This window comes from Neoarius graeffei, chromosome 23 (genome assembly GCF_027579695.1).
Source record: "Neoarius graeffei isolate fNeoGra1 chromosome 23, fNeoGra1.pri, whole genome shotgun sequence".
In the NCBI taxonomy this organism is placed as follows: domain Eukaryota; kingdom Metazoa; phylum Chordata; class Actinopteri; order Siluriformes; family Ariidae; genus Neoarius; species Neoarius graeffei.
In genome coordinates, this window is record NC_083591.1 from 42,683,242 (window position 1) to 42,700,917 (window position 17,676).

Consider the following 17,676-nt stretch of genomic DNA (forward strand, 5'->3'; position numbering starts at 1 on the left):
TTAATTTTAAGCTTATATGATGCAATAGTATAATTAATTTATGTCTGCTCATATCAGGATAAAACATCCTGTATTTATTTGAAACCCCCCCCCCCCACCTAATCTAATCTAAATAATCCGAAGTTTTTGTTTGTTTGTTTGTTTGTTTGTTTGCTCAAAACGCGTCACTTCTTGACAGTAAGTGACGGAATCTATCCAAGTTGTTTCTAAGAAACTTAAACAAGGACTACATTTCCCAGCATGCAACGCGTGAAAACGGCGATACTCAGTGCTTCGCGTTGTTCCTGGGGCATTTCGGGATTTGTAGTTTTAACCTCGATGACTGGCACCGTTTTGACGTCGCGACGTCTATGAGGCAGACAATTTTCTGCAGAGGGACGACATGAACATAAAGGCCAGGTAATTTTTTGTTTATTTACTCCGCTACGTTGATATTGTGTTTATATCGAGTAATAAAGGTGAATTGTGAAACAAATAGGTTTAATTTGAGGCGGGTTTTGCTTGCTGCGCAGGCTAAACGAGGAGCTTTTTTTTTGGTGACGTTAAACATGGTTGTTTGGTTAGCTAGCTAGCTAGCTAGCTAGTTAGCCAAATTTACTATATATATATAAATATAGATATATGTTGGTTATATACTCGTGTATAAATATAAATATGTTTATATTTCAGAGCTTGTGTATGTATAGAGAGAGAGGCATGTTATTCGGTGTGTGAGTAGTATAACTCTTTTTAGGCGCCCAAATAAATAGTTTGTAGCTGTAGAGGAAAATAAGCTAGGCTAGGCTAAGCTAAATTAAGCTAAGCTAATGAGCTAGTTCGCTGAGCGGCTAGTCAGCCGTTATGCCGCAGTATTAGCACGTGCCATCTGCTGGTAAACAGTGTATCCGTGGCCTCGCGCACAATGCAGGTATTTATGTGTAAAATCACAGCCAGACCCGGGTTTGTTTGTTTGTTTGTTTGTTTTTTCCTTTTTTCCTTGTACATTGTGTATAAATCGTTGTTATGCAATATGGACGATGTTGTTCATCCGGTCATATAACACATCTCAAGTGACAAGACATGAGTGGGACGTTCCAGTCTGCTGAATCCAAGCTGACTGTTTGTCTCATCAGGGTTATCCTGTGAGCTGGAAGAGACCAACACTACGTTCACACTGCAGGCTGAAGTGACTCAAATCCGATTTTTTCGCCCATATGTGACCTGTATCCGATCTTTTATTGACCAACGCTACGTTCACACTGCAAGGCTTAATGCTCAATTCCGATTTTTTTGTGAAATCCGATTTTTTTGTGAGGTCGTTCACATTAACAAATATATGCGACTTGTATGTGATCCTCAGTATGAACGAAAAGCGACCTAAAAGTGTTCCGCATGCGCATTGCAGGATACGACGACATCACACGCAGTGAGCATGGCCAGTGTTTACGGAAGTAAAACCGCCCGGTTGCGGTATGACTCATCCAATCTAGCTTGAATAGCTGCATCCCCCCAAATGGAAATCAGCTCCCTAACCTCTGCGTCCTTCCATTGAGAAGATTCAGAACCTTCACAGCCCGAAGCGTCCCTCGCATTGATGTCATGCGCAGGGGCGCAGATACGTTTTTTGAACTGGGGGGGGACAAAGCTGCCAGCAAACCAACCCCAACCCCGATATGCCTGTCAAACTTGTTGTGGGTTACCATAGCAACCAAGCTCGAGCTCGCAACCTGTGCAGTCTGCGCAGCTCAACCAACCGAATACCAGTCTTTGTTTTATGTGAGTTGTTGCAACTATGTATACACTGCTGTGCACCTCAATAAACCGAATGGTAATTAGTCTTTTGATTTTTCCGTGAGGTTTGCCTTATGCAAAGAAAGACAGCATAGACGTTTTTTCCTCCCTATAAGTGGGGGGGACCGAACGAGGTGAATTTAAATCTGGGTGGGACGAGTCCCACCCTCTATCTGCGCCCGTGATTATGCGCCATGTTGTTGTAACTTTTTTTTGAGAGACCCGCCGCCTACTTCAGCGCAGAATAGTGACGTTTGTGGCTTGTTGATGATGTGTAAGTCGGATGAATGCGACCTGGCGGTTCAGACTGAAGTCGCATATGAAAAGAGCGGATAGGAATCGGAATTAGGACCACATATCCAAACGGCCTGGGTCGGATTTGAAAAAATCGGATCTGTGTCGTTCATATTGTCAATAAAAGATCGGATACAGGTCACATATGGGCGAAAAGATCGGATTTGAGTCACTTCAGCCTGCAGTGTGAACGTAGCCAATATGAACGACACAGATCCGATTTTTTCAAATCCGACCCAGGCCGTTTGGATATGTGGTCCTAATTCCGATTCCTATCCGATCTTTTCATATCCGACTTCAGTCTGAACCGCCAGGTCGCATTCATCCGACTTACACGTCATCAACAAGCCACAAACATCACTATTCTGCGCTGAAGTAGGCGGCGGGTCTCTCAAAAAAAGTTACAACAACATGGCGCATGACATCAATGCAACTCCGCACCCACACGTTCCTTTGAACGGAGGTTGCAGTCACTACCCCGCAGAACGCCTAAGCCAAAACCCTTGCCCTCTTCCTTCTCAACCTCCTCCTTAACATCAGGCTATTGTGCATGTTCTGGCTCCGTCGCAACAACAACAACTGCATCATCGCCAGGTACTCCATGCTGGCTACTGTCATAGACAGGAAACTTGTGGTTACTTCCGTAAACACTGGCCATGCTCACTGCGTGTGACGTCGTCGTATCCTGCAATTCGCATGCGGAGCACTTTTAGGTCGCTTTTCGTTCATACTGAGGATCACATACAAGTCGCATATATTTGTTAATGTGAACGACCTCACAAAAAAATCGGATTTCACAAAAAAATCAGAATTGAGCATTAAGCCTTGCAGTGTGAACGTAGTGAAATAGATTCTGTTTAACGTCATGTCAAAATCACGTGTTAAATTACAGATGTAAACCTCTGGTTTTAGGGGTTTTTTTTTGTCTTTAATCTTTTTTTTTCCTTTTCTTTTTTGCCAGCAGCAGTTGTTGAACTGAAAACATGTCCAAGAAAAGGGGCAGGTAAGTCACAACTAGTTTTCCCACAGTAGTACTTGCTTTGGGGCGGCACGGTGGTGTAGTGGTTAGCGCTGTCGCCTCACAGCAAGAAGGTCCGGGTTCGAGCCCCGTGGCCGGTGAGGGCCTTTCTGTGCGGAGTTTGCATGTTCTCCCCGTGTCCGCGTGGGTTTCCTCCGGGTGCTCCGGTTTCCCCCACAGTCCAAAGACATGCAGGTTAGGTTAACTGGTGACTCTAAATTGAGCGTAGGTGTGAATGTGAGTGTGAATGGTTGTGTGTCTCTTGCCCCTTTTCCACCAAAGCAGTTCCAGGGCTGGTTCGGGGCCAGTGCTTAGTTTGGAACCGGGTTTTCTGTTTCCACTGACAAAGAACTGGCTCTGGGGCCAGAAAAACCGGTTCCAGGCTAGCACCAACTCTCTGCTGGGCCAGAGGAAAGAACCGCTTGCGTCAGCGGGGGGGCGGAGTTGTTAAGACCAACAACAATAACAAGACCGCGAAAGATCGCCATTTTTAAGCGACGCAAAGTCATCCATTATTATTGTTGTTGTTGTTGTTGCTGCTGCTGCTTCTTCCGTGTTGTTTTTGCTTCGGTATTCGCGCCAAGGTTTATGCAAATGTAGCGACGTAACTGACGTATACAGCGACGTAATGACGTGGCTCCCCTTAGCACTGCGAGCTACTGAAAAGCAAACTGGTTCTCAGCTGGCTTGCAAGTTGAATGAGTTGTGAACCAGCACCAGCCCCGAACCAACCCTGGAACTGATTTGGTGGAAAAGGGGTATCTGTGTCAGCTCTGTGATGACCTGGCGACTTGTCCAGGGTGTACCCCGCCTTTCGCCTGTAGTCAGCTGGGATAGGCTCCAGCTTGCCTGCGACCCTGTAGAACAGGATAAAGCGGCTACAGATAATGAGATGAGATGAGTACTTGCATAATATTTAATTGCAATTAGTTGCCAATCCGAGTCACGATATAAGGTTACTAAAACCAAAAACGTAATTGAATAACATGTTAATTAAGAAATAAAGCAAATTTAAAAATGACTTAAGTTCTCCTTTAAAGTGCATATCCTGGACCAGTTTAGTTTTTTTTTATATGAAAGTATGTCCCTTTACACACTCATCCAGAAGAGTAATTTTGCACAAGGCCATCTGTCTACTGCAGAAAAAAATAAAATAACAAAACGCGTCTGGAAAAATCCCAAGGGAGTCTGGAGCCAGATTCGTGACGTCACCTGCGGAAGCGCCAGCAGGCTGCACGAGCTTTGCACGGTTTCAGTGCACAGCCTGTGTAGACCAAGAGCATCTGATTTCTCTCTCATTGTCCGGTCTTTTGGAAAACGATGAGTACTAATCCCATCAAGATTGGTGTTGCTAGACCCTCCTACGATACATCTGTTAGCCATTTTAATAATTACGCGATAACGTTGAAGAAATTTGCAGAAAACCACCAGGTCGTTTTCTCATAAACAAACCAGCGCTGACGTAGGAGTCAGAAGGAGGCGTCCCGCACGCGACGTCACGAAAATCAATGTTTGCTGGGGAATCCAAATGCCAAGTTTTTTCAGAGGCGGACCAATTCGCCTCAAATGGCTTGATTTCAACTGAATTTTTCTGGTATTGCGCAAGGTAAAAAAAAATTGCAGAGAATGCAGAATGTGACAGATATTTGACCCAAGTTTAATATAAAATAGGAGAATTACATTGATCTTGCTCCTGAATTTACCTGTGATATGCACTTTAAGAGAGTCTGGTTCGTAGTTTTCCCCATTTTTTTTTCCTCACTTCTGCATAAAACTGCGATAGCTCCTTGTCTAACGCAGCATTCGTATGCCACTAGAGTTGTTTATTTGTCTTTCTGTGGCCCATTTCTTAAACACAGAAAGCCAAAAATTCGTACTTTTTTTGGTATTTTCATTTTCGCTTGCAGCTTTCAATTGGTTTATCATTTCTTCATCAAATATAGCGAAACACGGCATTGCTGAGTCAGCAGAGTCAGCCATTTTGTTGACAAAATTTGCTAATTTTTGTAACCGTAACCAAGCAACGAACTAGCCAATAGCATTCAGTGTTTCCCACAGAAATTTTGGAGACTATGGGGGCAGCCCATGGGGGGGGCGTGGCGTGCGTGTCCAGTTGGGTGGGGTTTACATTAGACCATATCAGTGGATCATCAGATTAACGTTTTTAAAACGATTAGTGTGCACACAGCAACGCCAATACACGATTCGCGTGCACACAGCAACGCCAATACACGGATACGCTCGGCTCCACAGGCATCCTGCGCTCCAAATCACTCCGCCCTGAACAGCGAGTGCCCTCTGGAGGGTGCGCACTCCGGCCCTGCGCAGCTCACAGAGCGCGCGAGTGAAGCGCACGAGCAGTGATTCGGGACTGAGACGCTGTGTGTGTGATCCCAGTGCATATCGGGCATGCGCATCACTTACCACTTGCAAGTGGAAGGATGGCAAGCCTAAAGACAAACATAACTACACAATGGGCAGTATTTGCATCAGTATTTGCAGTATTTTCATACTTTTATACTCTTTAATGAAAGGTGATACAAGGCGGAAGTCCGCGCCGTTTTTCAGCAGTCGCGTCACATGACCAACGCCAGCGAATCAGGAAGGTGGATGTCACAGTGACGTCCAATGATGACGCCAGCTAGAGCTCAGCACAGCGTATCCGCGTATTCTCAATGTTTACACAGCACCGGACCAGACACGATCTGGATTGAATATGTGGACCCTGGCGGATTCCCGTTTCTCGGCGTTTCCAGGCGTTTTAATGTAAACGGACAGTGCATCCGCGAAGAAAATGAGACAGATACGGTCTAATGTGAACTTGGCCTTGAATTGCAGGGGTGCGCGGGGGGTTGTTTAGCCTACTAATACTACTAAACTAAGACTAACAAAGAACAAATTCGTTGGTATTGGTTATGCACCTTGTATTTTATTTTAGCATGTTGCTACAGAGGGCAGTCCTACAAGAAGAACATATTACAGATAGAAACCAAACCAAAAATCCTACAATATTTCACACCCTGAACTCCTCCAAAACGTCCTCCAAAACAAGGACTTCTAGCTCTGCTGTATGTCAAAAGTGACCCTGACAAATGCCTGCCCTATTTACAAAAGCCACATCCTGCACTTGTGCATTTGATTTTTCTTGGCTTTGAGAAAAAGAGTTCGAGTGCCCTTTCATAATTTATATCTTCTGGTTGTGGCCCATTAATGGAAATCCTCAAGCCGGCGGCCAGGTGCTCTCCTTGCAGTCTGTTCCGAAGGTCTGTTTTGACCTAAAATGGCAAACAACTTGTTACTACAATGAGTCATGTGATTGTAGAGCTCACTCTGAAATATTTAATTAAGTGAAAGTGAGATTGAACTTAGGTGGGATTTGAGCATAAAAACAATGGGTAAATGTAAATTGAAATTCACATCACTGGTTTGCCTGCAGATGTCCTTATCCTGTTCATTGTGGAAAAGTCTCTTTCACAATTCACGCTCGACACCGGCACAACAAGGGCAATCCCTGCTAAGTGGCTGAGGAATGGGTATAGAGATCTTGCAGTCACGTGACCGGAAAGTTCACAGCTGCCATCTTGTCAGTAAAAAACACAGCTGAATACTGCTGCACTCCTGTACAGAATGGATCAATTTCAACCGACGGACTACACGGCTCATTTTTCTAATGAACAGATAACTAGATATATGTCTAAAATAAACGATCTACAGATTAGTGACCCTTATGGCTTACCGGACGTAGTTTTCACAACCGTGTCAGTGGATTTTGAACTGCCAGCGGAATACCCAGACGTGTATAATTACCTCATCAACTTTCCCTCGGTGTTCAGTGGTGAAGCACTGCGTGCTTATAAATCTCTGGACAGTTATCTTTACAGAAATTCAGGATTTGTCAGCGACTCAGATGTGGCATCTTGTAAACAAGAAAATAACAATCCTCATTGGACGGGTAAGTCACCTTAAGTATTGAGTATAGCACTGACCAGCCGATAATAGAATAGAATAAGGTAATTCCAGCTGTAATTCCAAATCGTCCGTCTTGTTTACATGGATTTGGCGTTGGAGAGATGGAGGCTTAGCAGTGGAGATTTGAGTGGCTGTTTTCTGAGCATATGGCCCTTTTCCACTACCCTTTTTCAGCTCACTTCAGCTCGCTTCAGCTCACTTCAGCCCGACACGGCTCGCGTTTCGACTACCAAAAACCAGCACGACTCAGCTCGTTTCAGCCCTGCTTAGCCCCTAAAACTCGCACCGTTTTGGAGTGGGGCTGAAGCGAGCCAAACCGTGCCGACTGAGGCTGGGGGCGTGAGCAGACACTCCCCTGTGCACTGATTGGTGAGGAGGAGTGTCCTCACATGCCCACACACGCCCCGCGAGCGCGCTGGGATCTGTAAACACCGCAAACCCGGAAGAAGAATAATTATGAATTACGAGAATTTCTGAAGCCTTATGCGCCTCGCCTCATCTATACGCTCTTGCCAGTATCTGTTGGCGTTGTCGGTGACAACAAGCCACAGAACCAAGACCAGCAACACTAACGACTCCATGTCCTCCATGTTTATTGTTTACTATTCGGGTCGTGAGACTACCGCTTAAAAGCTCACTGAATCAGTCAGAGCATCGTGGACGAGTTCGCGGAGCGCAAGGCTCGCCGTATGCCCTTCAAATAATGCGCGCAGTAGGCTATTGATGTTTTATTATGAGCCATGTACAGTATGTCGCCTAATGTTTTTTTGTTTCTGAGTTACATGTTCGTTTGAAGGACTTGATGTACTAAATAACATAGTTGCACCCCGGAGTGTTGAAATTGGTAAACACAGTGCATTCAGTGAGGTTTGCACCGCCCTCCTTTTATTTCTGACTCTTCCTGTCACCACTCTGAGCGCTCATTCGTATGCCCTTCAAATAATTTGCGCAGTATAGGCTATTGATGTTTTATTATGAGCCATGTACAGTATCCTAATGTTTTTTGTTTCTGAGTTACATGTTCGTTTGAAGGACTTGATGTACTAAATAACATAGTTGCATCCGGTAGTGTTGAAATTGGTAAACACCGCAGTTGCGGACATTTTGTAGCCTAAAATGATGTTATGATAAGCTTTAATAAAGGGCCCGGTCATTTGCCCCGCCCCCGGCCCGGCTCTGACTTGTTCCGCCACTGTCACTGATGTCACTGTTTGCGCTGCTTAACGACATCACATGACGTCCACCCACTTTCGCTAACTCCACCCAATGTGTCCACCCACTTCCAGCCAGCACGGTTCAGCGCGGTTGTAGTCGAAATGCAACTTCAATAGCCCCGCTCAGCTCGACTCAGCTCGACTCGGCACGGCACGGCTCAGCCACGTTTGTAGTGGAAAAGCGGCATTAGTCAACAGGCGGGCTCTGCATCCTCGCTTTTGCTTCCACTCCCGATGCCGCCTCCTTCGCTTTGCTTCCGATAACAATCCACGGAGACCCCGCTGGTCTCGCTATCTCGTCCGGAATGTTGTGCATGCGATGGAAATCGCTACAAACCGTCATTTTCTGCTGGAAACCAATGTCCAGTAAGTCCATACGGTTGTAGTGGATATTGAAGTCCGATACAGACGAACAACACGCAAAAATACACACAAAAAACATAAACGTGCACAGGTAGGGAGAGCTTGTAGCCGCAGCCGTTGTAGTAGAATTGTATATGGTAGGTTTTCCAGAAGAAAAGGTAGAAGCAGAAGTAGAACCAGAAGTAGAAGGCGGAAATATGGCGTTTGACCGACAAGATGGCGTCTGTCACAATCTGGATCGGCTGTGACGTCACATGCAAGTGCTCCATATCTGCCCCCATTCATCACACTCACTTGCTCGGAGTGTTGTACCAATTTGACATCCTGACAAAGACAGCAAGCAGTTGATGTTAGGCCTACCTCAGTCACTACCTCTTCATCCTGAGGTGAATTTTGATCCCTCATTTTGAAATAATTCAAAATGCTTATGATCTGAATTAACAAAACAAATTTAGCATCAGTTTCATAAGGATCGGAGATTTTCTGTTACAGCTGTAGCGTCTACAATAAGGCTGACATCGTCACCTGACATTCAACACGTTGCATTAAGGCCTACGTTAGTGGAGAAACACTCCATCAGTAAATCTGAAAACGATCAAATTCGAGTCAAGAAGTTAATTTAATTAAGTAGGTAACTAACATTACATTCCCTTAATTATGTGGCCTAATAGCTTCACCTTTAGAAGGTAGCCGATTAGAAAAGGCTAAAAATAATTTAACATTTTCCGTCTCACCAGTAACAAATCGCGTTAAGGCTATTAGCACTAATTCTCAAAAGTGGCATCGAAGTTCGCTCTCTGTTAGAATAGACTACTTTTCCCTTTTAACATGTACATGCAGACCTAGATTAGTTTATCACTGCTGTCACTTCACGTCTCCATCACTTGGATAGACTGCGCACATACAATGTCAAGCGGGAAGCACTTCACCGGTGAATTTGGAAATGACCTGATCCTGGTAGGATGATAAAGTTAATTTGACGAATTAGATAACTACGTAGGGCTAACTAATATTGCCTCAAAATAGCCGACTGTTGCCTTACAGAAAAGGTAGGTTTGCCAGTACGAAATGGACAAAATAATTTTACTGAAACAATGCACTTAACGTCATCCATCAATCAGTCCCCCCAGGATTTCACGGGTCTTTTTTGTGATTGTTGCAGGCTAAAATGTCTGATGTTGCGGGGGGTTTTCCAAAAAATTGCGATGAAAAAGTTGCGGTGCTTTTTAGGTTTTTGTTGCGATCACATTGCGGGAGGAAGTGAAAGTTGCGAGAAATTGTTGCGATTTTCTCTTTTTGTGATTAAAATTGAGTGATATGTTAAATATTAAGTTATTACTGAAAAATTATTGATTAAAAAAACAAAGACACTGAGAAATGGTCCTATAAACATCTTTACCAATATAAAAGATTACCAGGACTACGAAAATGCAGAAAAATAGGCTTTACTTATCCAAATGCTCCTGTTGGTTCAAAAGTTAAAGTGCAGAGAACCTCACAGCACAACATGAAGTTACCTTAAAATATAATATAAATGCCTCAGCTTTCATGTCAGAAAAAAACCTATTAATACTAGTACTGTGTGCAGGCAGTCTCTCCTGAAGACTAAATTAAGCAATAATTTATAAACTAATAAAATAAATGGCTCAGGCTTCATAGAAGAAAAAAAAAACAATGTGAACAGAATCTCACAGTATGATGCTGAAGCTGGCTAAACAATGGAAAATAAAATACCATTTTGGCAAAAATGTTGGCATTCATTAATTTCTTGTATTAAGTAAAAAAAATAATGTAAAGTGCACACAGTCCTTCACTGTAAACATAACACACTTTCAGTAACAGAATTTAAGCCTACAGAAACACTGACTCGCACATGCAGTGTTGCCAGATACTGCTGACGTTTTCCAGCCCAAAATATGTTCAAAACACGCCCAATCTGGCAACACTGCGCACATGCTGCTTCGCTTGAACGTAGGAAGTAAGGCAGAAGGTAGTTTGTCGACGTCACCTCAAGACGACGCCAACGATTGGTCAAATTTGCGGGAAAGTTGCGGTAATTGGATATAATTGCAACACCGCCCTGAATTCGCAGGGATTGGTTGAATTTGCGTTGAAGTTGCAAATGGCAACATCGCGAAATCCTGGAGGGTCTGATCAATGCGCTCTCCATACGCCTATAAAGCACAATAGCGTAGCCTAAATGTCACCTCCTCAATCATGTCAAAGGCTACATAAAGTTGTATAAACTTACCTTAACGTGTAGATGCAGACAGGATGTAGCTTATCAGAGTTGTCTCCTCATGCTGTCTCAGATAGGCAACGCACGCAATGTCGGGCCGGGTGCGCCAGTGTCACCGTGTGTGTGGGCGGGTGCGGACTGAGACTGTGGCGGCCCAAATTAGACTATGGCGGGCCGCCATAGTCTCGTCAATGTGTGGGTAACGCTGGCATTTCAGAAATACAGCTCCGTGCAGTGTTTCCCACAGACCAGGTAGCAATTTGTGGTGCTCCACTGTGCCGATGAGGGAATCGTGCGCGGTGGTGTCGTGGCGGTCGGTGGAGTCAGTCATTGGGGTGTATGCAAAGTGTTTACAGCAGGCGGTGTTCAAACACACAGTATTTTTCTTCAGAGTCACCTGCTGGGACTATTTTCAAGCTACAAGAAGCATTTGAGATTATTCAGTTCAATCTAAATTCTTTTAAGTTCTTTAAGAGAAGACAGCTAAAACAATTTTTACCAGAACCCTGCCTGGTTTCATTCATCGACCCAACTTTACATTACAGGGCAGGCCATTAGTTTGCTGGGCTTGATGTTGGTGGAAAACCTGTCTTTTAAATTTATGAAAATTACTCACCAAAATTCAAGTTAAAGTTTAGTTTTTACTAGAGATGCACCGATTGCAATTTTTTGGGCCGATTCCGATTTCCGATTTTCCATGGAGTGTGACCTGCCGATACCAATTTTGGCCGATTCCGATTTAATTTTTTCAAACCACTTCACAGCACACACAAAGACTATTTTCTTTTTATCTTTTCTTTAATAGAACATTCTGCCAGATTTTCAGTAATAAATTTTCAACACCTCAAAGGTTGAAAACAAACAAAAAGACATTGTTCTTTGTAAAATCTTTCTTCATGTTTGGTATTAACATATTAATTCCTGAAATAGGAAATTCACACAAACATTTTTTCTTTTCCCATCCAATATCTGGCACAAAAACAACTTCCCCCTCATATATTATTTGCCTACTGCTATGGAACACACTTTCATAAGCCTGTTTAGATCTGAAAACTTATGCCTTATGGAACAACCCATTTCTTCATTCAGTATCAAAATACAAAAATAATTTCCAGTCATACTTATACCATAGCCATTCTATCATCTTTGTCAAATGTGTATTTGTAGAGTAATTTCCAATGGAATAAAGTGCAACCAAGGTTGTAAAACAAACAAAAAGACTTTTTTTTCTCTCTCTCTTTGTACAAATCTAACTAGATGTTTGGTAATAGGCTAACACATTAATTCCTGTAATGGGAAATTCACACAACCACAAACGTTTTCTTCTTTTCACATCCAATATCTGGCACAAAAAAAATTGACTATATTTGGATATCCAAATATAGTGAATTATTATTATAATTTTTTTTTGTTGTTAACGGCGCGCGTGCCAGAGCTCGTTAGGCGCGCAGGACTGACCCTGTTCTGCGCAAGCGCAACACAATCGCACTAGAAAGCATGTTCAAGCTGCCAGTGTAGCTGCAGTCTTTTTAGTTGCGAATTACGAGTATTTCCACTTTCATCTCTGTGATACACAAGTTTTGATCGGCAGAAAATCGGCATATTTTAATTTTGACCGGCCGGTCGCCGGTCATGGCCAATCACGTGAAAATCGTCCGATTCCGATCAGCGGCTGGTCAATCGGTGCATCTCTGGTTTTGACCTTAGTTTTTTGCCTTTTTGGTGGCAATCTTTCAATCATTCTTTAGTTGACATTCAAGGAATAAATTGCAAAAAACAAGCTGGAGGTTTTTATTTTAAATATTGAACTCAACACTTACCTCAACCAATACTAAAATGAAATAAATAGTATAATGTAACAAAATAATAATAAAATATCATAATTAGATGTAAAAAACCACTTAAGGTAACACCAAGGCAACTAACAATAATGAAAAAGCATTATCCTAATTGGTGCAAAGCCTGCATGCCCTATCGGAACATTTAATTCTGCGTGGCTTCCTGAAAAAAAAACTCAAGTGCCCTATCATAAGGGAAGTCATTGCTGAAGCGGGATAAACGGGATAATGCAATAAGGCTGGTTCCTCGCGTCAAGCTGCTACTGTATGCATCAAAATTGGTTTATAGCCTGACTCAGGGATGTCCGTTTCCTGTAAGCCAAGAAGGCTATGATAAAGCTCATCACGAGCACGACGTAGGCTACTTTTTAAAATAAGGGGTCAGAAGGCGAATCGGGAAGGCTGCGTTATTTTTAATTAGCCTAACAGGCCTACTTGCAGTCCGGGTATATGCGCAACGGCAGGCCTGTGTACACGCCTCTCCGTCTCTCTCTGTGTGTGTGGGTAGGTGTGTGCGCGCGCGTGAACGAGATATGCAACGGATTTTTTTTTTTTTCAAATCGCGAGTCTGATTGTGTGGCGATAGGAATCCATTGTGTGGCGCTGCGCCACACAATGGTCTATGTATGGTGCCGTGTAGGGTATTAGGCAGAAAAAGAAATTTACCAGTCAAAAATAATATTTTATATAATCCTGATAAGCGCCGCAGGTGCGAAGACGAGCGCTGCAGGCGCGAAGTCCCTCTAGGGGGGTCTGGGGGCATGCCCCCCCAGAAAATTTTTGAAATTTAGACTTCATTTCCTGCATTCTAGGACATTTTCAGGGTGAAATGGCGTGTAATTTTTGATCAGAAATATTGCATATTTTTACTTTGTATTTTTTTCAGTTTCACTCCTGAATGTATCAGATGTATGTATGGTGTTTGATTTGGTAACAAAAGTGAAAAGAAAATAAACAACAATGAATTGTATATAATCTTTTGATCTAGTTACAGTATTTAATAAAAAAAAATAACCCAACAGTATTCTATTTTACCATACCCCAATGAAACCCCCTTGTTAATCAATGTATCACACATACCTTTTCTGTCTTTTTGTGGAAAAACGAATCAGTTTTTGTCACATTCAATTTGGGGCGTTTGTTGGGATTCATCTTGATCCAGAAGAGTGAGTCAGCAAAAAAAAATGCGGTTCTCCCGCCAAGAAAGAGGAAACTACAACGCAGGGTGTTTGGCAATTTTCGACCAATCAGAATTCGCGATTTATTCAGTCCGCATGTTACAAGATTCAGTGCGGGCCAAAATGGCGGAAACGATGAAATATTCTGATTTTTCATTTCAAGTTTTCAGTATTTTTCGTATTAAACTGTGTTTCTTACGATTTGTAAATGATGGCGGAACCACACACGGACTGGCCATCGGGAGTAGCGGGAGTTTTCCCAGTGGGCCGGTGGTTCAGTGTGGGCCAGCGGAGAAAAAAAAAAAAAAAAACAGTTGCGCGCTGGCCTTTAATATGATAAGCAATGTTAACAGTTTCTTTAACAAACTGTTAACATTGCTTATCATATTAAAGGCCAGTGCGCAACTGTAATAAGCAATGTTAACAGTTTGTTAAAGAAACTGTTAACATTGCTTATCATATTAAAGGCCAGCGCGCAACTGTAATAAGCAATGTTAACAGTTTGTTAAAGAAACTGTTAACATTGCTTATCATATTAAAGGCCAGCGCGCAACTGTTTTTTTTTTTTTTTTTTTTTCTCCGCCGGCCCACGCTGAACCACCGGCCCACTGGGAAAACTCCCGCTACTCCCGATGGCCAGTCCGTGTGTGGGCGGAACATAACTGGATTTATCGGATGACATGTGGGAGTATTCATGTGCGAAAATTTTCGGCATTATCGTCCGTTTCAGTATCCGTCTGTGTGTATACTTGCCCGTTGAAATCGGCAATCGCCCGTCAAATTTACGGGTGGACGGGTCTCTGCCTAATACCTTAGTGCCGTGTTAAGGAAAAAAGGCCTCCTTGATTGACCAGTCAGAATTGAGTAATTTGGCTATGTATTGTAACTATGTATTATAATAATAGCATTTAATACACATCATGAGTATTTATAGATGTAAGGCCGTGGTCATGCTACAGCTCACGATGGGTTTGCGAATACTTGGCGATGGAAAAATTGGTAGCATCACCACCAATTCTGTGATGCACGATGAGTGTTCTCTGAGCTTTGTGAGGGTTTTTTTTTTTTGGGTGGCTTTTCGCTTCATGAGTGGTCGAAAATATCACGAAAAATTTCAGTGCATGCATTGAAATTTACTGGTGATTTTTTTTGTTTGTTTGTTTGTTTTTTCATCAGCGAATACTCGCAGATAGACTTGGGAAATCTTCGTCGAGCCTTTTGAGATACATTTGTCTCGAATCTGTGTCTCTGATGCTTGTGGAAGCCTCGTCAACACAGCAGCTCGGCATAACCTAGAGACTTTCGGGATTCTTGGGACCCAGTCGTTATGGGAAACAACTGCTGCTGATTTGAGTGCGATCAGCACACACACATAAGGACGCTGTTTTCACAGAGACATATTCTGTCAGGCATGTGGCGGTAGACAGATGTAAGTGCAGGAAGTGTGTTTATTAGCAGAAGAAGAACAACTTTATTCATCACACGCTTGTGAAATTCCTCTCTGCATTTAACCCTTCTGAACCAGTGAACACACACATGCGCGCACACACACATACCCAGAGCAGTGGGCAGCCATGCTAACAGCGCCCGGGGAACAGTTGGGAGTTAGGTGCCTCGCACTTCAAGGGCACTTCAACCTAACTGCATGTCTTTGAACTGTGGGAGAAACCAGAGCACCTGGAGGAAACCCATGCAGACACAGGAAGAACATGCAAACTCCGCACTGAAAGGCCCCCGCCGACCGCTGGGTTCGAACCCAGAACCACCTTGCTGTGAGGTGACCGTGCTAACCACTCACACCACTGTGCCACCCACGTGATGCTTACAAAAACAAAACACAAATGAAACCAAAACATAAAGCTGAGGATTTAACCAGCACTATAAACATGGCTAGAAACATAATACTTTGCAAAGTCTCTGAAAACAGCATCCTTAAATGCACGTGCTGATTGCGCTCAAATCAGCATCAGGTGTTTCCCTTAATGCCTGGGTCCCAAGAGCACACACTACGGGCCCCGTGAGCGTGCACAGCCGCTCGAGCTGCACCAGGCTCAAGTGTTCGTTTATTTGCACATAAAAGAAACAAGTCATTTTGTTAAAACAAAGAAAAAAGAACATGCAGGGGAAGACCAGAAACCTCCAAGGTTTTTCCAGTGTTTTCCTCTGTACTATGATTAATTACTGTATAGTCATAACAATTACTGCTGATTATAACATACATACATAAATAAGATCAAACAAAAGAAAAAAGCAAATCATTATCGAAATACAAGAAAATAAGGAAAAACTAACGAACTAACTTATGAAATAATACAATCAAATAACATATCAAATTAAACAAAAGTTAAAGAAAACCGAATACACAATTTAAACTAATAAATAATAAATCACAAGTACATAATAGAAAAAATAAATACCAAATCTTTACGTATAATAATAATAAGTTACAACCCCGATTCCAAAAAAGTTGGGACAAAGTACAAATTGTAAATAAAAACGGAATGCAATGATGTGGAAGTTTCAAAATTCCATATTTTATTCAGAATAGAACATAGATGACATATCAAATGTTTAAACTGAGAAAATGTATCATTTAAAGAGAAAAATTAGGTGATTTTAAATTTCATAACAACAACACATCTCAAAGTTGGGACAAGGCCATGTTTCCCACTGTGAGACATCCCCTTTTCTCTTTACAACAGTCTGTAAACGTCTGGGGACTGAGGAGACAAGTTGCTCAAGTTTAGGGATAGGAATGTTAACCCATTCTTGTCTAATGTAGGATTCTAGTTGCTCAACTGTCTTAGGTCTTTTTTTGTTGTATCTTCTGTTTTATGATTGATTGATTGATTGATTGATTGATTGATTGATTGATTGATTGATTGATTGATTTTTATTTGACATTCTCAGTTCTTGTATAAAAATAAATACATGATTTAGTTTCAAATAAACCACACCACATACTTAAACTAAAAACAGAGAGTCAGGATAACACAATAAAGCTCGAAAGCTTATTTCCATTGTGGTCCTTTGATGTTGGATGGCAGCAGATGTAAAAATGACAAGAGTGGCATTGTGACATTATTAAAATTGTAAAACAAAATTACGTAGACAGTATACACATCAGATTAACATTGTAAACATACTATATAAGTGCAAGCCCTACACTATCTGATCTCTAAGCCATGTTTTCACAGAACGTTTAAATCCATCCAAACTAATGATTACCTTAATATTACCTGGTAACTTATTCCACAGACTAGTTGCAACATATAAAAAATGATGCGCCAAATGTTTTCTATGGGTGAAAGATCTGGACTGCAGGCTGGCCAGTTCAGTACCCGGACCCTTCTTCTACTCAGCCATGATGCTGTAACTGATGCAGTATGTGGTTTGGCATTGTCATGTTGGAAAATGCAAGGTCTTCCCTGAAAGAGACGTCGTCTGGATGGGAGCATATGTTGCTCTAGAACCTGGATATACCTTTCAGCATTGATGGTGTCTTTCCAGATGTGTAAGCTGCCCATGCCACACGCACTAATGCAACCCCATACCATCAGAGATGCAGGCTTCTGAACTGAGCGCCGATAACAACTTGGGTCGTCCTTCTCCTCTTTAGTCCAAATGACACGGCGTCCCTGATTTCCATAAAGAACTTCACATTTTGATTCGTCTGACCATAGAACAGTTTTCCACTTTGCCACAGTCCATTTTAAATGAGCCTTGGCCCAGAGAAGACGTCTGCGCTTCTGAATCGTGTTTAGATACGGCTTCTTCTTTGAACTATAGAGTT

The 17,676-nt window shown here is 42.5% G+C and overlaps 1 protein-coding gene across 2 annotated transcripts in view; it reads left to right on the forward strand.

Moving 5' to 3' along the window:
* The first annotated feature begins 322 nt into the window (after positions 1-322).
* The window catches only part of zmp:0000000521 (spindlin-W), a 60,167-nt gene continuing 42,813 nt past the window's right edge, over positions 323-17,676 (forward strand). Inside the window, exons 1-2 of one of the 2 annotated variants that reach the window (XM_060906209.1) lie at positions 323-399; positions 3,029-3,067. In XM_060906209.1, the coding sequence (XP_060762192.1) occupies positions 3,048-3,067 (20 nt within the window). In that variant the 5' untranslated portion in view covers positions 323-399; positions 3,029-3,047. Of the gene's footprint in view, positions 400-3,025; positions 3,068-17,676 lie in introns of both variants that reach the window. The other variant, XM_060906210.1, reaches the window with a different exon arrangement.